The sequence below is a fragment of the Neodiprion virginianus genome, chromosome 1 (genome assembly GCF_021901495.1).
Source record: "Neodiprion virginianus isolate iyNeoVirg1 chromosome 1, iyNeoVirg1.1, whole genome shotgun sequence".
Classification (NCBI taxonomy): domain Eukaryota; kingdom Metazoa; phylum Arthropoda; class Insecta; order Hymenoptera; family Diprionidae; genus Neodiprion; species Neodiprion virginianus.
Window position 1 is genome coordinate 23,584,440 of NC_060877.1, and position 26,059 is coordinate 23,610,498.

Here is a 26,059-nt window from a genome sequence, read left to right on the forward strand (position 1 = left end):
AAACTACCATTCTTATTATTCTTTCAGGTAAATTGAGTTGTCAAAATACCGGATATCAGTTTCGTCTCCATTGAAACAATATCGATTAGTCACCACGTCACCGTAACAGACCCATTACCCTCGAAAAAGCTTTCACTCGACGCGGTGGAACCAGACGATAATTTTTGACGACACTGCGAGTGTGAGAAACAAACGGTTTTTTTTTTCTTTCTTTCTTTTTTTCTTCGAGCAATAAAACGCGTCGCGACGTTGAGACTCTTCCAAGAAACCGCAACTGCACGCAGAACGAGCGTTTGCCGAGCACAAACCGAGACGCTCTCCGGAGTAAGTATTTAACTCAGCGACTAGAATCGAAGTCAGAGAATTAGTACCTAGCATAGACGTATGGCACGGAATGACTCAGGCGTTCGCATCTCGCTTGGAACTTGGAACGGTGTAAAATGGGAGTGTTAGGTGGTCGCTACGTAGGATGACAGATACGTTTAGAATCGAACACATGCAAAATGGCGCGCACTTACTTGCGTTCTCCTGTGAGGTGTGATTCTTTGACGATAAGCCCTCGAGGCGTTTTTTACCTTGACGAGGAAAGAGATGCTTCGGGAAAACCGCGGTCGTGATAATAATGAGGGACACGCGGTGCGGTGAAAAAAGGCGTTTTGCACGAGATCGGCGCGTCGGTTCCAAACCGTCTTCACGGTGTTTAGTGTTGATAAACTTGACTCGAAACCTTCGGGCTTGCGCGCGCTGATTTCCGTTCATCAAGGTTCACCGCGCGGAAAAGTTTACAGTCATTCAAGAGCAACGATCTCTCGGTTTGAATCGAGGAATGTCTGATCCACCGGAAATCGTCTGACGGGCTTTAAAGTGAGAGTATAACAAGATATGACTGGCCGTAAATGTATGTAGTTTTATCAAAGAAAACCTCACGATGTTTAGCTCTTCGGGTATTTTAATCGTTATTTTTAACCGACAACGAATTCGATTGTATCGGTATAACTCAATGCGTGTGTACGATGTAATAGCAGAAAAGTATGCAAGAGGAAAGTTTATATACAATCCCACTAGATACAAACCAAAAATAAGATTTTATTTAAATACGAATACTATTATGAAGAATTTATTCACTCGAAACAAAAGTTTATTTGATCGAATGAAATTTCATTTGATGGTGAATAAATTTCAAGTTCGCAAGCTCGGGGTAAATAAATTATCTAATTATAGGTTCATATTCGAATGGAATATATTTGTTTCGGGCAAACTCAAACAAACGTATTTTCTGAATGTAGAGTGAAGATTCTTTATTTAGGCGGGACTCGGAAATATAATTTCTAAAAACGCTAATTAGATTAGCAGGGCACAGGTGGTGGGCACCGTTCCGAACTGTCGTCGGTTTACTCGACTTTTCAGACGTCGTCGGACTCGGACAAAGAGTTGTTGTGGGAAGAGCGGTGAGAGCAGGGTTCTATGGAATGGAGAAGAAATTTAAAAGAACACGGCAGAGGCTGTCTTGTAGAAAATATCGTAGAATGAACGAAAAGACGAGGATGATACCGGCAGAGTGGCCTCCCTCAAGGAATGGCCTCTGTTTACTCACTGCATAACTGACTGAAAGGCTGGGACTGTTACTAATTTTTTTCACTCTCCATCGTAATTTTTCTCAACGAGCTTGTAGAAACGGCAAGTAAAAAGCACAAGGTGCAAGACTTTACCCGGGAATATCTAAACAGCGATGACTGCAAGTGTTATCATCCCTCTCATCCCTCTCGCCCATCGACCAAATGCGCACAGACCTCCGCTAATTGATGGAAAGCTTCGTTAAGCCAACTTTTAACGAGGATGTGAGGTAAATGACCCCGGAATTAAAATTCGTCCATTAACGGTATAATTGCGTTAGAGTGAATGGGTGTTTTTCGATATTACACGTTTTCTAGCAACTTGTAGGTTTTACACTTTTATTCCAGTATCTGACCACGTGGCGAACGTGATCTACCAAACGCTTTATAACTGCTGAGATAATTTACCGTCAAAGTAAGAACATCTGCAGCGAAGGATCACTGTACGGGAATTCCTGAAACGTTGATCTGTTCCAATTGGCTACTGTGTCATTTTTCTTTGAACTCACTAGTTTAATGCCAAACGACCCAAGACTCTAGTAACAATTGATGTTGTTCTTTAAGACACTTACAACTTGGAACGAGTGTCTCTTACATTAATAACCCGATCTGAGCTTTCTGACAACTCAGCCCTTTAAACATACACGTACGTACTCTTTAAGGGTTCAAACGTTCCTGAATTCGATCAAATCCTGTCGTTCAGTGACGAGTCACGCTGATTGGCGCTTTGTGTCATATTCAATTCAAACGCACACAACAGGCTAATAAGGTTGGTGAAAGTCGCTACAGTTCGCTCTTTGACCCTTGTACCGTAGACGCTTGATCGACGCGTGGCTTTATCTACTTTCCATCCCATCGAGAAATGCTTTTGCCCCGTCAATTCACGAAGCTGAAGCTTGCAGCCAGAGTTACCGGGCAAACGTGTTAAGCTTTTTGGAAATATAAAAAATGCAGTTCAGTTTTATCCTCATAATTCAAAGTACATATTTCACAAAATTTTCATTTTCGGACTTTACATCCTTGTTCGAATGAACATTGGAACGTTTGGCTGCTAATTCCGGCTGCTACTTTCAACCTCGTCGTCAATTTTTCTCACGAGTTTAAAGTGTAAGTGTCGATACCGTGCTTTCCTAGAGCAATCTTCCAATACACGCTCGGATAAGGGATCCAGTGTGATTGTATGAAAGGTCCTTAATTGGATAAGTCGACGAGGTCACTCGATACTGTTTACATGACCGAATGTTTACCCACCGAGCAATTAGCTCTAACAGCTTCGCTGATGGATCGGCATTTCGTCAATACACCGTCGTTTCGCGTTTATGGTATGACTCCATATCACTCGTCGCCTGTTGTTCTCTTGCTCTTTTCCGAACACCTCAACCAGAACTTGTGCAGTTATTCCTCTAGCCTCACATATGTCAGTTAATAACTTTTCAACCAAACTTCAGCAACGTTTATACTGGAAACTACGGATTCGCGCAAACTGTTGACGTGAAAAAGTATAACTCGTGTGTTCGTGACAGCTTACCTCACGGTGCGTAACGCATTTTCCACGCACCCTTACAACCTGTGCGCACCGCCCAACAGTCCGAAATAAACTGGACCTGACCGCTGCTTCTAGAATTTAAAGTTTGGCGAGCGAAACGCGGGATTCGCACGCGTTCGCAAATAGCCTGATTGAAAAACGGAAATAGAAAATTAAAATAGGAGTTAAAAGATGCGTGAAAATTATTCCGCACCCTCGGTACTACTAATTGTCACGGAAATAATACGTTGGTAAATTCGCTCAGGCATACCTGTGTACGTTATTGTGATACATATTTCGCAGCTGGTGCCAAATTGTCGCTACGATTCAAACGGTTTTCAAAATAAAACGAAAGTCGAACAGGATGTAACGGAAAATAAATTTTTTAATAAAAACCGATTGATACAACTCGTCTGCCAAACGTGACTGAACGGAAAGCCGGCAAATGTCTAAACAAACGTCAGCCGGACGTTAACTTACGCGGAAAATATAAAAATTGATATCGCGTTTCAATCGCAACTCAGAATCTCGTTGCGGTTCAGCTGATTTTATATTGTTATAGGTATAGGTACATAAATTCGTATACGATTCGGTGTCGTTGCGGCGATGTGGTCTGATTTCAGTCAGCTAAATAGCATGCTGTAAAACTATAAATACCGAGCACGTGGTTTCACTGGAGTCGACGAAAGAGAAGTGGTCGATTTAAAAAGAGTGGTTTAAACGGTCGACTGCCAAGTCAAGGAGTGTATGTATAGACGTCAAAGAGGAGCAGGAGTATTGGGACAAAAACAAAAAAAAAAAAAAAATACGACCTTTTGGCACATCAGTTGAATTACAGCTACTCGGTTGTAAGTCGTCGGAAATTTTTTTAACACAGTAATCATGCGCAAACGAGATATTTTCAATTCTTTATCCGTATCGACATCAAATTCTTTAGTCAAAGAAAAAGTCAGTTGTATAAAATCAAGTCAACCGCTGCGCGGATTTTCCATGTTTTCGTTTCTAATTGTTGAAATCCAGACCATTTTCAGATGTACATGATAGAGTTCTTTGACGTTGCAGAAAGTATTCTGGATTGATCATTTCCTTTTAACGAAATTTCCACGACTTGTAAATTTCAATTTGGCTACAATTGTTACAACTGAATACCGACGTGTGAAAATATTTACAAGTACATTTGGTCCCTAAGGAAATTCGTCTAAACAGCTAAAGACCAAAGTGTCTGAAATCTAAGCACCGAGTTGACCTAATTTCTTGTAACAATAGCTCTTTGACTGAATTCGACCACGAGACATTCCGTCTTATAAACAGACTCTGTACTTGGATGGATTTACTTGACTTAGGAATCGCTCTAATTATTCAGCAATGATTCGCCAGAAAATCTGCACCTACTCTGAATCTCACTTGTCACCAAAAATTCTAAACAATTAATCGATAAGATTAATCAAAATTTCCTAACGTTTGAGCATAAAAAAATTATTCAACCAGCAAATGAACAATTACATGATTAAAATTAGTTTATGGTCAATGCATATTGATACTAGCTAAATTATTGTACGCAAAAGGAAATATCAACTATCAAAAAGGTTCGATAAACACACATCGAACGTAATAAAAAAATTTGGACGGTCTCTAGCTTTCTCAGGCTAACAAATTACTCCTGTTAGAATTATTCAAATAGCCACTACTACGCGAGATTATGCGGATTGCAGTCCGGCGTCTAGAAAGTAGATGAGGTATGCTCTAACCTGCCAAATGCGCAACTGGGCAGAAAATTATGATATAAATTTTGTCTAGCGGTAAAGTCAGGCGTTTCGGAGCCCCCGCTTCAAATCCCTCTGAAATTCGTCACGGCTCGAGATGTGACGTCGTAAATTTACAGCCCCACGTCTGAATTTAACCAGCATCCGTGGTACAGGAAGAAAGCTGTACCAACGAAGTGCGCAATTTTTTATTTTTTTTTCTACTCTGGCAAAGAGAACAACAACGGTTTGCGCTCGGTGACAAACGTTCCAATTGAACATAGTTTGCGGTAATGCTTACACACGATGCAGCAGCGAAGTAACTCTGCACAGCAGTTGAATTTACCGCATCCTTATTAACACCGCTCAATTGTCCAGTCGGGCGCCGATACGAAGTGAAAATGAAACATGGCGCAAACAGCTGCTGCAAATCGGTCAACGCAGCAATCTTTGAAACGAATCAACGGAGGTTACAAGTTACGATCCATCGAATGGTACGACGAATTGCCTCGCTTGATACACGAGGCGAATCTATTTTTGACGTATCTACACTTTCTACCGTTATGGTGGATTTGCGTACAAGTGCGAGGAAAGTATCAGACCTCCAGATCATGGATTTTGCTGAAACTTCCAGGGGTGTTTCTTTAGCCCAATGGTTGGAACTTCTCATGGTTGAATTTATCCATTGGGCCTTACTTTGCTTAATTTACGACAGATCGGGTTGTCGGAAATTCACAGTTTAAAGTAAGAACCTATCACCAAGACTGAAACAGAGGACAAGAAAAATTGATATTTAAGGAAAAAGTCTACAACAGGTTTCGTTTATTGCGGAATTTCATTCATCGTACTGCCAATTTAGTCAATGTTGACCCGAGAGAAAAGAGGTCCGATGGATGAAGCTACACACGAGAAGCTCTATATTTTGGTGTAAAAAAACACCCCTAAAAGTTTCAGCAAAATCCGTGATCCCGAGGTCTGACACTCTCGTTGTTGGTTAAGCTCGTATGTCCAGTTGGGGATTTCGGAGTATCAGAGAGCACTGTACTGGAAATGAGTTGATTGAATTCAATTAACGTTCTTGCATACGATTAATCGACAGTGAGAGTGTTTCAATGTTCACAGCTTAATCCGTTATGCTCCCTTTTTTATTACACTTTGTTTTCGTTGTTTCTTTTTTTCGTCGAAACCTGGAAAGCCAGAAGCCGGTTATAACCTACGGTGAAACATTTTATACATACGAGAACATGAAGTGAAACTAGAGAAGGAAATTAAGCTTATAACGACGGTACGGAGACAGCCACGCAACAGCTGCAATAATTCTTCCTTCTTCACGTTTTGAATAATCTCCTTTCCTCCTACGATTTTCGAACTGATATTCACGTATTTTCAATGATGAACAAAAGATAACTATCATTGCTTGTTTGAAAGTCTTCGACATGTATACCTAATCGCAGCTTGTTGATAAAGAAGAAAGCAAAAGTAATACCTAACCACAAAAAGAAATCATGTGCATGCTTTCCATAGAAATGCATAGTTAATGTTTTCGCAAAAATGCCCTAGATCTAACAGACTGTTGAACTCGCCTGATATTATTACAGTGCGGTGTAATATCTGCTGGTGTTGCATCGCATGATTCCGTAAATGATCTCCCCGTCTTGTATTTTACCATTATTAAGTTGTGGTGTACGAGTAGTGTAGGTTAGATGAAGATGCCGCAATGCCTCTCGCTTCTCGCAGCAGTTCCTGCAGCATCACAGCATGATTCAACACTTCATTCGCCTATTTCCCGGAGCCGCTATGATTGCCTGCAACGAACGTCTCAGCTGCACCAGCAGATTTCTAACCGTAAATTTTGCGGTAAAACACCTCGGTAGGATGAAATTTCCAGATTACGTAGGTATGAACTTAATTATACACCTATTTACCGAGGTACGTGTAATATTTCCAAGCCGTTTCCCACCAGCGGAGACCACTCGACGTCGAACCCAACGTAACACGTATGCATGTTGTATCTGAGAAACGCCTGTCGCACAACACGCCAATGTCAGTTGGGTTGCAGGCACTGCAGGCGTCGCTTGCGTCCGCGACGAGACATTCTACACGTCACCGTCGGCAAAATTTGAGATTTAAGCTCATCGGCAGTAAGGATTTAGCGATAAAACGTACAAAGCAGAATCGTTCTCCGGGAAGTCCGAATTAATCACATAATATATCGACCCTTGTGGTTATTCATGGAAAGAAGGATTGACTGGTGCGTACACTGTACATTAAAAAGTTTTTTCCCTGCATTATTACCGATTCTACAATTCTGGTTAAAGGCTTGCTATTACAGAAAGCCTGTTTGTTACCTGCCGACTCTTTCTGTCACTTATCCGTCAAGTGAGATGCGCGATTCGATCTCCGCATCTCTGAGGACGAGCAGTTCCGAACGAGGAAAAAACATTGTTCGGAATGACATTGACCTGTACGATTGGTTAGGTCAACGAAGAGTTCCCGATCACGGAAGTCTTCAATTCTCATGACTGACAGCAGGAAGTTGCAGGGAAGACAGCCGTATCGGGTAACTACGGAGGCCTCTTTCGATTCCCCGCAACTTCCTTCCTTATTCAGATAACTTTCAAGGATATCGAAACGGGCCGAGTGACGTTTGGTTGTAACATTTAACCTCTGACGAACGATGATAAGTCGATTCTACAGTTATACTTATTGTTCGAATAGATGAAGACTCACCTCCAAGTATGCTGAAGAAAACCGGAACAAGCATCTTCGCACTTTAAACAAGGTTGACCCTTGTCGATGTCCGTGATTTGCGCCCCCTAAAAGATAAAGAGTTTTTCATTAAAATTCGGAAGATAGAATGTGCCACGAGGCTAGGTGACGGTAGCCGGCACGAAACTACCGTAGACATGTCGTTCGTTTTACTGCCTGCAGTTATACCTGCATTATTCCACCAATTGTGAAATAGTGAAAGGATTAACGTACAACGACCACTTGTCAAAAAGTATAAAAGTATAACTTGATAATATACCAGCTGGTCTGCGCAACTTTTTGATCATCACCGTTGGGTAAAATTGACACAGTAAATATATTTCCGTACGGCATTCGGAATATTGAGTTTCGGGCTACTTGCCACCTGTCTTGGCTCAATGTCAAGTGTTTCTTTTCCCCTTGTTTCTTCTTTTTTTCGCCTCTACCTAAATCTCAACCGAATTTAGTCGTGTCTCTTAGTCACCAAATCACTCATCGTTTGGTTTCGATCACTTTCGCCATGCGTGAAACGAGCGACTTGTTAAACGGACCAGAATGAAAGACACGATCATCGATATGAAAAACTGAAAATATCATCCTTCCTACTTCTCTGCTGCTTACCCTAAGGATTATTCGATCTTGCAATAATTAGACTTGAGCCTTGCGCGTGAAGCTCACAAATAGACTATCATAAAAGAAGGTCCGGAACGCATGCATCATGGAGGATGATTCAGAATATTCGAGATTGCATTGCGTGTGGATATTTAGCTCAAGCGCTGCGTATCTACATATAGCAGATTCCTGACCTAGACAAAAGTAAATTATGTACAGCTCTTCAGAAATTAGTCACAGGTCTCTTCGCATTCTTGAACTCCGTCCAAGCGGTTCAGACATTTGATGGTGGATGCGTGCGTTCCCGTACATCTTGTTACACTTCAGCATGTCCCTGCGGTTACACGGTAGAGGTTTTAAATTTCCAGAAAATTCCATGAATCTTAACGTACCAACTCCACTCACTTCCCCAATCGCTACAAGGTAAGGAGTGAACCGAGGTCGAAGTAAGTAACGTTTACGTCACCGAACATCGGGAAGCTATTCATTATTTTACAATTTCAGAATGACTTTCAAGGAGTTGGCTTTTGAAAAATATGGATATGTTTGGTTCAGTATGGTTTACTAAATTTCATACAGTTTTAATGGTTCGAAGTGACGATTTGTCCTCAACATCGTTACAGTAACTTCAGCCACATGGAGTGAAGTCGTTTGAATTTTCTGCGACCAGTAGTTAGTTATCTGCCACTAACTATGAATATCGTTATACCATATTTTCAAACATTATTGAATTGTTCCAAGGAAGATTCGGAATACTTGAAGTTGCTGAAAAATTAACGCATCGAAGAGATACTGAATTCTATTCTCGAAAAATAAATATTTTCTAAATACGTTACGTACAAATGAAAGAAAGCGCTTCAAGAGATTGCGAAAATGAAATAATGAAGAACACGTTCGTAACAGTTGACACGTTGACACTGTTTAAATTGCGAGAATTGATCTCGAAGCTTGAACGTTAAAAAGATGAATGCGCTGACTTGAACACTTTTAAGAAAAATTTCCGGTATTTCTCTACAGAATAATAATCCCAAGATGCCCAGGTTTTATATGTACGTACGCGTAATCCTCTTTATGCGCAGGATGTACAAAGTATCAGGATTATAAACGGCAGTATTTAAGTACGTGGGTGGATGCAAAATCCTCCGCATAATTCTTGCTCCCCTCTCTAACATATATGCGACAGCGTTCCCTTACGAGTTGTTTCCTTCCTTTTTTTTCGGTTTCTTTTTTCTACATTTATTTTTAATGACAGAGAGAAATTTCTCCTTGGGCTGAGTTAAAATAGTGAGCTGCTGGAGGATTAATCGTTTTCAGAGAATAAGATATCTTCGCAATGTGGCGGCAGAGCACAGAACCGCAACGTTGGTCTTTCAGCTTCGTTAATGTAACCGCGGTCTTGTCGCAGCATAACGTAGAGTAAAGTAACAAGCTATAATGCCAATCGTTCAAGTCACCTCAAGCGTGAAGCGAACGACAATAATTATCACGGTAACCGTTTTATGGCAACTTGGTTAAGAGTCACATTATAAATACGAGCTCAATTATTGCGTTACTTTTTAACACATTTTATATTCGGTTTTTATACGGGCTTCTTGTTATTTATCCCGTGTATTATACGGCCTCTTATTTTCACCGCCGATATTTTATCACTCGTTGAATTCAGCTCTCCGGGTACTCAGAGATTGACTACAATGAGCTGTTCGTTTCACGTAATGAAAATATTTCTACAGGGGATAATAGAGCTAATTAGAGTTAGCATAGAACTAGGGAACGCTGGCTCGATGTCGCGAGATAAAGCCAAAATCAGTTTATGCTGTTTAATCAAAGCGAACAGAGTGACTGTCAATGAGTACCAATTGTGAAAAGCCAATACTCGATCGCCGAGTGACGTTATTCGCTTATATAATTTGATTTTCGCTCAATTCTCAAGGGTACAACAGCGTCAACGTGTAGAATCAATATGCGTCAGAAGGATGACCACTGAAAACATATCTGCGCATCATAAATCAAACTGATCATTAATCGTTTGACAGAGATTTAGGAAATAATAACCGCAGATTCGAGTAAACCGTGTTCAGAACGTTTGTTCCGAGATAAATGTCACTCTTTGACCGTCGGCTGTAGATTATCGCGATTCGTAGAATAAATCCAGCGTTACAACTTCGTTTGACGGAAAAAAAAGATAGCAATGACGTCACAAGGTTCTCAACAGCATACACACGCACATGACCAAGGTTTCAAGGTAGGGGACACATCTGAGGATAGCGATCCTTAGCTGGTTCGACGTGTGACGTCATCTCACCTGAGATGCAAAGTGGATGGACATAAATCCGTTCCGCTGTTGTAAAAAAAGGAATTTGAAAACAAGCGAGACATGAGCGGGTAAAGATAAAAGTGGCTGCTGGGTACGAGCTACTAGAACCGAGATTATAGACTGGTTCGGATCACACACAAGGATTGAAAATAGGGATCGGAGAAAGAAAAACGTTTCGATCTGCTGCAGGACGTCGGTAAGAGCGGTCGAAGACAACCTTGAAATACCAGTTCAACCGGAGCTGTGAATATGCCTTGCTTGGTTCGCAGGTACGCTTAACTAGTACTTATACAATAACAGGGTACAGTCAGGGGATAGTGGGCAAAACCAACCACTTTGTTTCAAAGACTTAATGTGTCTCAGTAAAATGGAATACAATGAGCTATGTTTTGCTTACGTAGATAAGTACGCTCATTCTACACCCTGCGATGCTTTTTTCCCAAGTTGGATTTCACACGTTCTAGCTACGTAAAGCGTATCCTGTTCAGTGCAGCATTGGGTCCCCTTTTAATTCTGCATCGCTGGGTAGGAGGAACTTGGAGCAAAGAAGAACCATGTTCTGGATAAAGGGAATTTATGAACTGTTGGAAAAAGTAATCGGCGCTTCAGAAGTCTAAAAGCCAAGATTCTTGTCCGTGATGTCTCGCTTTGAGTTTTAATTGCCGTTTCCAATGCAGACAAAATAGTTTGACGCAAAAAGATAAAGGTTCAAATCATGACACTAAAAAGCCAGTACAGTCAATCAGTCAAAATCTGCTGGCTTGTACAATGATGACATGATGCAAACTACGGTGAACTAAGAATAAGGAATCAATATCATGAGTACATGATTACACTGATATTGACAATTTCAGTGAGAACATATTGTTGCTAGCAGACGAGTCCAAAATCTAACCCAAGTTGCATAATACACTTGGTACAAAATATCCAAATGGTTCCTTCGATCCAAGTCACGCCTACGTCATGGACGGTACATACGAGTGCAATACTTCCTCGAGGGGATAAAAGTGCACGCTTGGTGCGATTCGAACGGTGGCGTGTAAAATAAAAAGCGTGAAGCAGCCTGATCACTTTGCATAAAATCTATAAATAAACCGACCGCAGGTATAAAAACCATAAAATGCAAGCACCATTACGTCGAATATTACGCGTGCAATACCTGGCATATTATCGATAAGGTTAAGTACGAGGGGTGTTTTTACAGCCCCCCGAGATTCCAAGGCGAAACGATTCGAGTGCCGCGTATTATTGGCGTAAAATGTCCAGTGCCATGACACATCGAATCACGTCCGGTGGTACAAACAAACTTTTACTTTCTACTGCTCCTGCTCCTACAGCTGCTGTTGCTGCTGCTGCTACCACTGCTGCTTGTCCGGATAGGAAAATAAAAACACAAAGAAAAAAGCGAGTGTAGGTACCTACAATCACCCGTGAGATTAATCTTTCTTGCACAATCGCTGGATAGACATGCTCCAATTTCGTTGCGACAAAGAGACTTGTCTCCGGCAGACTAATCGTGCAACTATAAATCGTGCGATTGATTTCGCATGCTCGAAGCTCATGGTGAACGTATACCGACTACTCACGTATATCCAATTGATGGCATGTGAATCACGTGCATCATGTACATTTATATCCACTGCAACCTAGCTACCGACATTTGTTGATCTTTCGGTACCTATCGCGATGCCCAAATTGCCATAGATTACAGTAGATCGCTTTCCTCGTGTGGCTATAAAACTACAAGTTATACTGCAACGTGTTCATGTATCGAAGGTTTTTTTTAATGTTCACCTGACATTTCGAAAAAGTTCAAACCACAGACCGTCGAGGTAGAAATTTATTTTCATCAGAATGAGGTGAAGAAGTGAAATTAGGAATTTCGTGTTAAACGAATAAACTGTGCTAACGGCAAACTGTACAAATGTCATACACAAATACGCACATTCTGAACAATTTTCGTACAAAACTTACACGCGTTGATGCAAGAGTAGATACAGTACCTTAAATACAATTATTTGAAAATTGCGGTCAGAATCACCACGAACCAGACACCGTAAAAAATTAAATCTCTCTATTGATAAGTTTCAGTCGCAATCATAGGAATTCGTTCCATTCAATTTCAAGTATGCATCGAATGAGATAGGGATCTATCAAGTTCATGAGTCTTCGGAATAGATTCGAACCCAATTCTCATGAGTGTTACTGTCAATTTTCATGAAGGGGTGGAGGGGGGAGGGGGGTCTAAAATTTCCAGAATTAGCACAAAGCGATATCTGATTGGCATCTTACGGTAATGATAATTTAGACTTTCAGCCTATTGAATGGCCACATAGATTTCGATATGTTGATTTTTCGTCAAGGAAATGGAAGAAACGAACAATGAAACTTGTGCTATAAAATCTGAGAGTAGAAGGATTACTAACAACCCGTTTTGATCGGCGTGTCTAATCAGCGTTTCAACGACACGGATAACTTTCAGAACAATATAACTTTGGTGCATAAGCAGCTTATAGTCATGAAAGCTAGCCGCAAAGATTGAACGTTGTATATTTATAAAATCGTCGTTAAATTTTGCCTTACAAAATCGTCTGGTGAAAGGTTTCCGCTTCGATCGTCATCTCTGTAATGTATTCGTAGGCAGGGGGACGTGTTGCACTCGTGTACTTATCACGCATAAACCGCTCAGTGTGACAATGCGGACAAGTAGAAATTGCGATGTGCATACGTGATAATAATCGAGACGATCATCGCCGTCACTTACAATTGTAAACCACAAAGCATAGAGCATATTTCATCGCCGAACGACGTCGAAGTGTTCGAGCACCTTCGGACCTTCATAGGAAAACTGATAATTGCAAATGATCCTCATTTAGATCCAACTCCACTCGGCTACCTCGAGCAACGACCGCGTGCACACGACTCAACGATATGCAGATTCGATCCGGTTTCGTGTGCATGCACGACAAGCGACTGCTTGTTGTAATTAACCGGCTGTAAGCGAGACTGACAATGATTCAGACATGCATCGATGGTGCGACGTGAGCTTGGTCTGTCTTTTCAAAAGAAATAACAAAGTGGCCACCGCTATAGCAATGACTTTCCATTTTGCTGTTCGACTGTGAAACGTGGCCAGGTTTATGTACGTTGCCATGGATTTGGATTTTGAGAAAATCCGTGGAGGCGCATCTGTGGACGTGTCGTGTTATACCTACATTGGTTATACCTACGTGCTGCAGCAGCGACGGCAATAGAAGCAACAGGCGAACCAGGCCTTCTCTTTGCAAATATGGTCACTGCCCACGTGTGCGAGTCGGTCGTGTGGCGTATAGCCAAATATTGAATAGCCGGGAGGAATACTAGCTGATATCTGCACCCGGCTATATTTAGTCATCTTGAATAACGATCGCAAATGATTCTTACTAATTATCATACTTCTTTTCACATTGACGCATACCTAGGTTAACGAACTCGCAACACGAAAGCATCGGCAACATTCTGCGACAGCATCTTCATCGTGGAAGCAAAGTCAAGCCAACGAAGAGACGGCGGATGTAAAGAGGTATTGAGCTGATTCAAAAAGGAAAAATCGTAACGAACTTGTTTCAAATGAACAGAAATTCGTATATACGAGGCACAAAGAAATCTCCCAAGCCTTGTCCGTCGATAGAAATGTATAAAGTCGGAAGGCCTGAGAAGAGGTGAGAAGAATAACGGCAGTGACGAGCAAATAAATGAATGATCAGTAACGGTATCGCGAAGCAATTCATCGATATGGACCGGACGTCGTTGCGTTGATCGGATTTGAGTCCCGATCATCGTACAACGGAGTTTTGGTATGATGAAAGTGGGTATTTTTTTAATGTGCTCTTTTTTGACAGCTATTGTTAGCGCGTTAGCCGATTGGTTGGACAAATCCGAGCTTGCAGGAGTACAAAGGCCAATTTTATGAAACACATAAGCGACGCACGTCGACACGGAGAGATCGTATCTAACAACGTGTCCTATGGAGTCCTACACAATATATGGTAAGTAAGCATATGGAGGCGTGTGGTGACATTTACGTGACGTATATTAAGCAACTCCGCATCTTATGTAACGAAATCTTGGCGGTGGTTTCTTTTTACATTTTTTTTTTTTTTTTGTTTGACGCGTTGCTGCTGCGGAAAGTGACGTGAGGTGTGAAAAATATAGTGTATAAGTAACTGGTCACTCGTGCGCAGAAACTCGCTCGGCCCACGATCATCGCGCATGTTAATAAATATCGTGCGCCTCCATTTACACCCAGCATGATCGGGACTGTGTGGCGGCCTACGAGATGTCAGAGATCAACAGGCTGACTGAAGTTGAAAAAGGAACGAAAAAACAAGAAAAACAATAAAGTTTCAACTCATCCTCGTACCCCTTCTCTGTAGCTCCACATTTTTCTGGCAGGTGTGCTAGCGCTTGTCCAATCCAATCTATCCATGTCCCCCCTTTTCGGCGAGTGGTTCTCGTTGTCGTTTCTCCGGTTGTTCCTGATGCCGTTGTTTGTTTCCTCGGTAAAGAGCGCGCCACGTTTCGATCGCCCCTCGTTCGAGTAATGGTCCTCCGACGGGTTACGAATCCTAATGGTAACCGGCTCGTTTCTCCGTCCATTCTGATGCTGAAGACCTCTGTCAACTTCGACCGTACTCCGGGTCGACTTCCTGCTGGTCCTCAACTCCCCGCGACCACGTTCGTGAGTAGATTCAACGGCTTCCATCCTAGGCGGTGAGGCAAACCTCTCGCGAAATTGATCATCCTCGGACTGATCCCCGACCCTGCCTTCTCCGAAGCTGTACGTTTCCTTGATCGGACTGCGGTTTCGTCGCACGTATTCCTCCTCGTGCTGATCATAATTGACGCGATCGGGTGACCTGAGTTTGCTGTTTTCCTGTAGGTACTTTACACCGAATTGCTTGTTCGACTCGTACCAATCCTTCGCGTTGTACGTCGCGGATCTTCTCTCATCCTCGAATTTGAGATCCCTGTCATCAGGCGGGGTCAGAGGTCGCGTGTGCCTCCCGTTTCTCTCCTGGCTCTGCGTCAGCTCATCCCTAACCTTCAGGGAACTCCGCCGCCTGACTTCCGGCTCCCGTTCCCTACCGGAGTGCGAATTCTTCCTCCCCAATTCCGGGTCCTTTCGAGGTCCAGGCAGCGCTCGCTCGTACCTCTGAATCTGGACGTCGAACTTCTCCGGTGAACCGGAGTAAACGTGGCTCCTCCTCTTCCCCGACGATTCCTTGGGCTTCTCGTCCTGTTCCCGAGCCCTCTGACGTCCAGAACGTTCCAGGCTATACGTGTCGCTCCTTTTCCGGAAACCAGCATCGTTCGATTCCCTGTAATCACCGTTGGTCCCGCTCCTTCGTTCTAGAGATCTGAAGCTCGGAACTTCCACCTGCTCATCCTCATACTTGTCTCCATTTTGCCATTCGTCGTGCCTCTCCCTCGAGGATGACCTGACTTTTGCCTGACACAACTTGGCGCCGTTTTCCCGACCGATCGGCGACCTCTGACCTTGCTCGGACTTCCGTCCAGCCCAAAGCGGTTCCTGGATCTCGTTGGTTTTGAACCTGTTGATAAGTTGCCTGATTTTATCGTTGTCCCTGTTTTCCGGGGACGGATTACCGCCGTACCTTCTCTCGGTCGAGCGTTCGGGCGATTCACCGCCTCGACTGGTCCCGAGATTTTCGATTTCTCTCAGCAGGGCTCGATGGCTAGGCCTATGCCCCCCTACCCGGTCATCCTGCCGATCTGGTGAATTGATCGATGATCTTTCGCGACGTGGTCGAGGATTGTCACGAAGGTTGTTCGTCTTGTTCAGTTTGTGCCTGTCACGCTCGAGATCAGGCGATCGACTCTTTCCCCTCCATTTTCTCTCAACGGGATGATCATCCCCGGCGTCCTCGAGATCCGGGGAGCTGTGCTTCACCCTCGACTTTCCGTTTGAAAGCTTTTTTCTCTCCTTCTGCTCGACTCCGTTCGACTTGAACAAGTCGAGCCGAGACTTTCTGTCCGCCTTTGGACCCACGTCTCTTTCCCCGATGATGTCATGGATGTTCCAGGATCCAAAGTGATCCCGACTTCTTTTGTACAGAAGGTCGGGATCCTCGTCATCGTCCGGCGGTGATGCGTACCCGTTTGTTTCTTTGTCGTACTTCGCCTCGCTCCTTTCTGGGAAACCGTCGTATTTCCCTCGGGAATCCTTGCGGGAAACTTTGTTCCGTGAACCATCAAAGCCGGCCTTTTCTTTCGGTTCCCAACCGGAACTGAAGTAAGTCCGAGACTTCGACGAGAGCAATGACGTCGGTTTTGGTTCCTCCTTCGCCGAGCCTCGAAGGCGGGACGTCATTTTTGCCAGGAACGGAATCTTGGATGATTTTCCACCACGAATCAACGAACCCGAGCAAATATCACCAGATCATCACTCAACACAGTCTAAATTTATACACGCGGTAAAATCGTAGTATAAATTTTAACGATTGTAATATTTATCTTAAATCACATAAAAACTGTTACTATATCGAAATATATACTACAACTAAAAACAGCACGCAGCTATCCGGAACTTCGATCACTTCGTCACAATCAACGGGAGGAGACCGTGATTTGTGTAAAAAAAAAAAAAAAAAAAAAAAATAAATGAATAAAAAAAATTGCAAATGAAAACAGAGGAAAGCTCGCTTATAACTGAACAAACATCACGCCGACACGGAGACTCAAATTATGAACCAACTACAGTTGCTCCGACCGCGAAATAGACTGTCGAATCTTGCCTCCTCACTCCTTCGGCCAGTCGCACTGAATCACCAAATTTAATTATCACTCGTCGGTAAGAGAGATAGAGATAGAGACAGAGAGAGAGACGACCGTAGAAAAGAGAGAGGGAGAGAAATGGAAGGAAGAGACATGAAAGGTAAAAAAAAAATCGATTAAAATAGGTGTTTTGCCGCGAAAATATAATACTCTCGCAGCTCGAACGAAAGGTTGTACACGGTGCGGCAGTCGAATAAAGTTTATTAATCAAAAATTTGACGCTCTCACAGAAGCCACATTAATTTGTAAACCGCACAAACAAAAATGAGCTTCGGGGTTGTCCAGGAGGCGAGAGGTGTACGAGACTTGTCTCGGTATCCTCGATTGCGGGAAAATGGTTCGATCTTCGTTTACAATTAACGACCGGGTGACTTTTGCACAACGCGTTTACACCAGCGACATACCGATACGCTGGGTCTAAGGAGTGAATTTTTTCACATTTCACGTTCCTTCCGTTGTTGTTTTTTTTGTTTTTTGTTTTTTGCTTTTTGCTTTTTTTTTTGTTTTTGTTTTTTCTTGTCACAGAATTTATACGGCAATGAACGGGAATCGACGAGGAAGGCAAAGAACGAGAAACGATCGTCGGCCGGAGGCTGCAAGTCCCGTCTGACTCTGTGTTGAGCCAACGCTACGCGGGAGGGAACGACGGACTGACGGACGAACTGCAGGAGGCCGGTTCGCGGCCACGCGAGAAAGCAGCGTGGTGTGCGCAGGTGGTGAAGTACCTACCTATCAACCTACCTACCTGAGGACCGTCCTTGGACAGATTTATACGGAGGACGAATCTTAACGGGCGCTGGCTTTTGCAAAATATACGCTCTTTTATCTCCAGCCAATTTTTACGCTGTACGATTCGTGCGTTAGAGGTGTTCCACGTATAGGTGGACGCGCAGATTTACCGTGTTCACGGTTATACACGTGAGACTAACAGGTTTTCGCCAGAAGTACCGAACTTTAACCAAAAATAACGGTTCGAAGAGAAAAAAGAAACGAAAGTAACGACTGTGACTTAATGACGCGCGGGAATTTTGCTGGTAGCGCTGTCGTTGTCATTATCATTGTTGGTATTTGTATTACCGTTGACATTTTGCTTCGTATCGAAGGTCTGATAACGTAATAGCTGTGGCCAAAAAATTCGTTAAGTATAGATCACTGAAATCTTCGTCAGAATTTAAGTCGTTTCATTTACCAAAATTATAACGAGTGTAGTGATTTGATTTTTTGAATTGCTATGAATTGATTTGTTGAATATCCGCAAGTCTCGAATTACATCTGAACGAAAAATTAGACAGTAGAATTAATTTCAAAAGCTTCGAACGTGGGTTTGATATTTACACCCACACTGAGACAAGAGTCATCTATGATTAAGACAAGAAATGTTTACCTCACTCAGTCAAGAAATCACGAAAGATCGATTCTTCGCAGTGCAAAAATTTGAACAGTATCATTTTTTAACAATTTTCTTATTTTCATTTGATTAACGCAAGTGCTAAAACAAGCATGAATATTACGATTGTCGTCAGGGTTCATTTTTCACAGCCATTCAAAATTGGAAGCACGTGGAATCTGGTTATCGCTAAAAAATTTGTATTATTTAACAAATGTAGCCAAAATTCGATTTTATGCATATGTACAGTGTGTGAACACGTCTTTAAATTCAGACGCAGTATTTCCACGAAGTTCGATTTTCACCGTTTCTACGATATATCTTAAAACCTTCTTTTTTTTTGGTATCGTCTGACAATGACTCACACTAAGTCATGTTTCCGGAAACTGATTTTTCTACTCATCGTTGTCTAGCTGTCTTGACCTGACTTACAAAAATTGCGCACACAATTGTTGATAACATTTCAGCGGTGTGAGGAAAAGACTATCAATGGACCAATTGGGATTACGGGATAAAAGTTTTTGTGTCAGCATAAGCAATTTTGAACACATTTTGAAATAGGTGAAGAAGGTACTCGCAACGTACGGAAATAAATTTCCACTGACAAAAATGTGTCCTCGAAAGACGGTTGAATTTTTTTTCATCAAATAATGCGAAATACTTTCAACTTTCTATTCAGTAAACTCAAAATGTTACGCATGCCTCTTCAGCGAGGTTTTCTTAATAATTATTCCGAAATACCTTTCGCACATGACGAAGTATCATGGAGATGATGGATCGTAATCAATTCAATCAACAATTTCACTCATCCATACAGCCGATAATCGGAGAAAACTTTAAAGCGAGTTATCAAAAGTGAGTCAAAAACACCGGGAAGCAAAAAGGGAAACAAGTGGCTTTGGATTGGCCGTGAACCAGCCCTCAAACTTCTCGTTCTCACACTGCAGGTTCCAAGTTTATAGAGAAAAAAAGAACAATATCCAATTCGAATTTCTAACTACAAATGCAGATTCGTGATTAACGCTTCTAAGGCCCTCGGCTACCATATTACATGAAAATATGACGATTTTTTTGTATTTTGCACCACTACAATGGAACCACCATTACAAGTTTTATAAATCTGATCATGGATTGTTTATCGGTGACCCAAATAACCTCGGCCTACCAATTTTAACCAAAATCGGAATATTTTTAGATTTTCTTCCACCCTGTTGGATCGCCATTTTGAACTTCGCAATCTGACTTCAGATTCGTGATCAGCCACCCAACAAACCGAAGAGTACCAATTTTCATCAAAATCCAAATGATTTTAGTTTTTTTTTCAGCTTATCGAATACGCCAGATTTAAATTTTGCAAATCTGACCTTATATTCTCGATTAGCGACCCGAAGAACCTCACGGTACCAATTTTCATTCAAATCCATTAATCCATTCTCAAGGTATCATAATTTTCATTTGATTTTTTGGAACTTTGTTATTTAAATAATTGAAAAAGTACCGAACCGATCAACGCCAAAATCTAATCAGTTCTAAATTTGGAAAAGCCGCGTCGATCGAGGCCAAAATCATTGAAATCCGTTATTTCGTTCTCCAGATATCGTCGGACAAAAAAAATTGATCACACAGACGCACAGACAAATTTCCATCTGAAAATGATCGGAGGTGATTTTATAAACTTCAAAACGTGGAGATCTAGCATGTAAACTCAAAAACAGAGAAACGGGAATTTAAAAAAGAAAGACCGTCGAGGTGAGGAAATCAGCGAGGAGATGTGTAATCGTAGAAGAGACACCTTGCGGCCTCGACTAATTAACTTTAAACACATCCGGCGATTTTCCGTCAGATTTTCACCGCGTACCATTATTTCTTCTCTTCTCTCCTCTTCGCGATTTCATTTAATTCTTTGGAGGGGACAGAACGACGAAAAGTCGTATCTGAGGTTGCAACTAAGGCGGATATAGAAAAAAGAATAGAATTGCCATTCTGTATACCTTAACGCGTCTATGTAGGCTAAGCCGGCTGTGATCGATTTCACGACCCATTTGACATGCGTAAATGTGAAATCAAGGTCATCGTTCATAAATCTATGATTACACTGTAGACACATCATCGGGCCACGATTCCTCGCTTATAGAAAATATCCCTGTCCGTGTACAGTTTTTAAATCGCAACTCACCGGATAAAAATATTCCCATAGCAATCGGCGACGTGATCGCAGAGTTGTAAACAGAGCTATAAGAATCTAGCGATCCGCATCGAGAGTTTTAAACTTCTGCGTGACTGAGCGCTCTCACGTGACTTTAAATATGCGAGTGACGAAAGAGAGAGAAATAAAAAAAAAAAAAAAAACGAAAAAAAACTCATCAAATCAAATTAAATTCGCTGCTAATACCAATCGTACCGATTGCCAAAGGCAAACAATTAGGCATCTTCAAAAACTCGTGTGTCATTTAATCGGTCAATGTTTAAACATAAATAAGAATTTACCGTTAAATTTTTTTTTTTTTTTTTTATTTTATCTCATTTGCGTGATCGCGCAACGCGCTTTGCGATTATTATACCTGAAAATTACCTCATAGCTCGTCTCGTATTACAAAAATCCAATAATCGGCTGCAACATCGGTTTATAACTGCAGCACTCGTGAAATTACGCGGTTTTTTTTTTTTTTATTTTTTTTTTTTTTTGTCAATACTCATCGTCGAAGTAGGTAAAAGTTGAAAGCCTGGCGTAGATACGAGACGAACAATAACTCTGAGTCATCGAGAAAATTCTAGGCTCTATATACTTGGAGATATTCTCGTAGAACAACACCCGAGGCATTTGTTTAATGACAGCTATGATTTAACTCTTTACAATTAGCTGCAAGGTAGAATCTGGATGAATCCTGGTCGAGACCTTTAGACTAATTACGACTCGACTGGTAAATTGCAAAATTTGCAAATTGACCAGCGTTTTCCTGCGGTAATTTGCGCAGGTTTTTACTGAAAATCAGAGAAAATTGTAACAGTAGATAATAATTAGGGATAATTCACTTCAACCTATTTAGAACAAAGCAAGCAAAGTTGAGCTGAAAACTTGTTTGCTCAATATGTTACGTTTACGTATAGAGAAAAAAGATGGACTTGTTGTTAGTTGAAAATAAAACTACAACTTTCTGCACCATTTTCTTTAATATAAAGTCTCTTACTCCGTAATATTTCGAAACTTTATGTGAATGGTAGATTTCAATTTTTATCTACAAATTCATTGTTCATTCGTTACTTATTTCTGTAGGTATCGTGTCATTCAGAGTGTTTGAAAAAATTTCAATGTCACTCTGTACGTGTAACTTTTTCACGTTTCCACTGTCTCATATTTTTAACGTTTGGTGATATTTTCCTTTTGTAATACTCCGTTCTGTCCGATCATCTCCGTCAAGCGAAGTTACTCGTGCATGACAGGCATTAACGGTCTATAAAATTTGTTTAAAAAATTCGCGAATAGTGAACGGTAGTAAATGACTAAATTCAACTCGCTGCAGTCAATCCACAAAATGTCTACTGATTTAGTGATTGTGAAAACAGCGTCACTAATGCCGTCACTAAAAAACACTAATGCCGTGCAGAAACAAACTTTTATTCACACTCAGAGTTTTGCAAGATCCGAAAATTGAACGATTTTAACAAAATTCGTGCTTTCAAATTTTCGGATCGTTTCTCCGTACGTGAATTCCTTGCCAAAATAGTATCGCTATATTTTTAGTTGTACTAGGATAAATAACAACTTTAAGATTAAGATAATTTTATCGATCTATTCCACTTTTGATTTTCAAATCTTAAAAGTGAATAGTTTTTCAAGAAAAATATTTAGCTGTTTAATCAGTGATAAGTTTCTCTCGTCTCTCATCCGATGTACGAAAAAATATCCAACCCCAGAATCCGTTACCAATAACTGCTGACCCCGGAATTCGTCACACATTTCTGTACGATTTCTTGGCACCAAAAGTATTCGTTCGATTTTCCCCGAAGGACGTGACAATGCGCCAAGAATTCAGGTTTGAGCATTGCCGAGTCACATCGTCCCGATGCACGTACAGAATTTGCGAAATTTCCCAATCTCTGTATAAGGCATGACTAAACGCACCGACAGACGTCATCCTGCGGTTCATCAAAACGCGTGGGCGAACCGGAGCTCCAGAGTCGGTTTCGTTGCATTCCAAGCATCTCTAATCTATCCTGCAGACGGTTTTCTTGTTTTTGGCCCGCGCCGAGTGTAATTTATTTCACCAAATTTCGGTTCATCCTTTTTTTCCTGCATCACTTCTTTCCATTCCGACGCGAGTTTTGCATTTTACCTGTTCGAATATTTTCCACGATTTCTTGGCAAGGTCCTTAAAATTCTTTCCACCTTTATTCTCGCCGTAGTTGGTTAGTTTTTTTTTTTTTTTTGTTACAGTTTCACAAAACGATCATTTTCGTCATAAAGGCAAGTGATACAACGCGTTCCGAATTTGAAAAGTTTCGAAAGCGCTCAATTCCAAATTATTTGGTGGCGTAACTTGAAGTAAAGAAATCAAACTTTTACGAAACGACAATCTTTTCAAATTCGAAATATCAACCCTACCCCTCCAAATTCTTTCGGCCGATTCAACTACCAGAAAATTGCACGTCTCGACGATTACTTTTTTTTCAGAATTATCGGAATTTTTCAGGGTCATATTCGCTGACTTGATCATTCCGCCGATCAGTAAATCTAAAAAAATCCGAGGATATCAAAGCTTGGCAAATCATCGCCGAGCTTATCACTGATCAATTGGGAATATTAACAAGAAACCTCTGCGTTTTCAACGTCTCCGAGCCTGCAGAGAGACACTTTGAATCTTTCATCAGAGTGTCACAGACCGAAGAATTTTTCGTCGGAACCCAATTACGTACGTCGGATCAAAGGGACATCGAGGCCACTTGCTCCTAAAATTTTTCACTTACTCTCCCTCGTCCCGAGCTTGAGAGCTTGCGAGTTCGGGGTACGATTATCGGGCCTAAATCTGTGCTAGATGAAAGCGATCGAAAGTGTGAGAAAAATTGAGAGAAAGATGAGAAGCTTCAGTTTTTGTCACAACCTTAGATTCTTCTACGATCCGATCGTCTCTGGATTAATTTTGCCGTCAATTCGTTTCGTTTCTTTTTCTCTCTCTAAGCAGGCGAGGAAAATGAGTTGATTCTGAGTAAAAATTCGATCGACGATTTCGTTTTCGTTTACTGGGTCACGTCGTGGAGACGGCATGAATAAAAGATCTCAATGCCGTCTCGTGAGATGCACGTATGCGTGTATACACGTACGTAAGGATGAACTTACCGAAAGTCGAAAGCCGCGTACGGCGTGTCACAATTATTCTGCAGCAATACATACAATGTACAGTGCAGCCGATCGTTGTATAAGGAGGTGAGTCATTCGGTAGCTCGACGGTTCAAAATGCCCGTAACGCAGTGAAAGGGTTACGTCTGTGATTTCAATTCGATCTGATAAATCGAGACTCGGAATCAATTGTGCGGTAGAGTCGGCAGGCTTGACAGGCGACGGGGATTAAAGAGGAGAGAAAAAAAAAATATATATAATATATACATATATATTGAATATATATTTTTTAAGATGTAAGAAAGAGAAAAGGCTCTGTAGCGGTAAACAGGGATTTGAATAATCCTCTGTTCGTGATATCTTTTGTCAAAATATTTTTACACGCGACGAATAGATTGTCAAAAGAATCATCTCTATCGAATATATGCTCGATAATGAAGATGGTTCTAATATACTAATTGTAAGTATTGAGAATGTTGATAATGTTAATCTACAATTCGTCAAAATCTCAAACTGATGGTTTAGTTTAGGTTACATATCATTTAGAAATGCGAAAGCTTGTAAAGTGATTGTGAAATTATCTAAACGAATCAAAAGTGTAACATTCAAAATTCGCATCGCAGATGTTGGTATTTAAATTGACATGTTTGTTAAGCCTATTTATATCGATTCTCTGAAACGATGTCAAACGACACAAATTTCGCACCGTTTTTTCAGGATTATATATCAGAGAAGCTTGAAAAATTGCTGAATTAGATCTGACTAATTTTATACCACTTATATTTTTCTTCTTCCGGTATTATTTTTTTTTTTTTTTCAATCACAACAGCTGTAAGCAACAATGGATATACAATGAGAGATTTCCCTGATCGAATGCATAGATCTTGTTGCAACGGTCCGAAGTAATTACTCGCTGCAATTACACTCATTTCATATATTTATTCAAGATATCTACAATCTCATGCAAAAGTAAACGTAAATATCATTGTTGTAATAGCATGTAACATTTTAGTAAGTACAACATTATCGAATGAATTTTGAAAAAATTGAAACGATAGTCGAGGGAAACTAATTTATCATTTAACAAGTAATTTTTTATTTCAATTTCATGCACTTCGGAATGCAAATAACTCGATTTGTAAAAAAAAACGCTACCGATCCGTTGTTTCGGTTCCAAATATAGATTGCACCGTGTGCAATTATTTTTCCTCGAAAGTAATAAAGTGTAAACACGAAAACTCGAATCCGATTATTGCAATCGTAAACGTTCACGTGTAAATATGTAATAACTGTTGCTGAAATTTACGTTGGTAAATGAATCAGAAAATAGTGAAAAGGTTTAAAATTATGGGTATAATAAACGGTAATAAATTGAAATAATTTGCATTCGTAATTTACGAGCATAAATCAATATCGCAACATGGGTAAGAAATTAATTCAATCGCGGTACTAATTGAATCGATTTAATTTACCAAGTCGGCTTAGACGGATCACCGGATACAAGATAGGTCTCGATTATATCTCGACAGCAACCAACCGCGGCATCGAGCGGAAACGTCAAGAACGTACGTTGCGAGCCACTTTACGACTAATCGGTAAGTCAGATATCTGCCACAAAGTGGGATCGCTTCCAGGCAGCGTCGTGATCCTCGTAACAAAATTATCGAGCCAAAACCTCGGTCGTTCGCACGTCGTTGAAAGGGAATTCAATTTCACATCCAGGGTTAATAGAATTCCTTAGAAACTATCCGTCAACTCTATTCCAACGCAGAAACAATTGCGAATCTGTAAACACGAAGCTTTCGAATTGAGAAGGATGGTAGATGAGCGAAAAAGCGATGCGTTTTATCAATTTTATCGCGAAGTAATCGCACATCAAAGTATTTATCAAATTAGTATATTCGTGACGTGCGATAATTTTTTTGGAAAATACAAAAATAGACGTT

At 41.1% G+C, this 26,059-nt stretch overlaps 1 protein-coding gene across 4 annotated transcripts in view; it reads right to left on the bottom strand.

Annotated features, from left to right (window-relative positions):
- Positions 1-26,059, bottom strand: part of LOC124307472 (four and a half LIM domains protein 2) — a 141,493-nt gene that overhangs the window by 86,340 nt on the left and 29,094 nt on the right. The window contains exons 1-2 of one of the 4 annotated variants that reach the window (XM_046769224.1): positions 14,957-15,053; positions 7,607-7,696 (exon numbers count right to left, since the gene is read on the bottom strand). In XM_046769224.1, the coding sequence (XP_046625180.1) occupies positions 7,607-7,644 (38 nt within the window). In that variant the 5' untranslated portion in view covers positions 7,645-7,696; positions 14,957-15,053. Of the gene's footprint in view, positions 1-7,606; positions 7,697-14,956; positions 17,183-26,059 lie in introns of those variants that run through there. The other 3 variants (XM_046769151.1, XM_046769177.1, XM_046769214.1) reach the window with 3 other exon arrangements.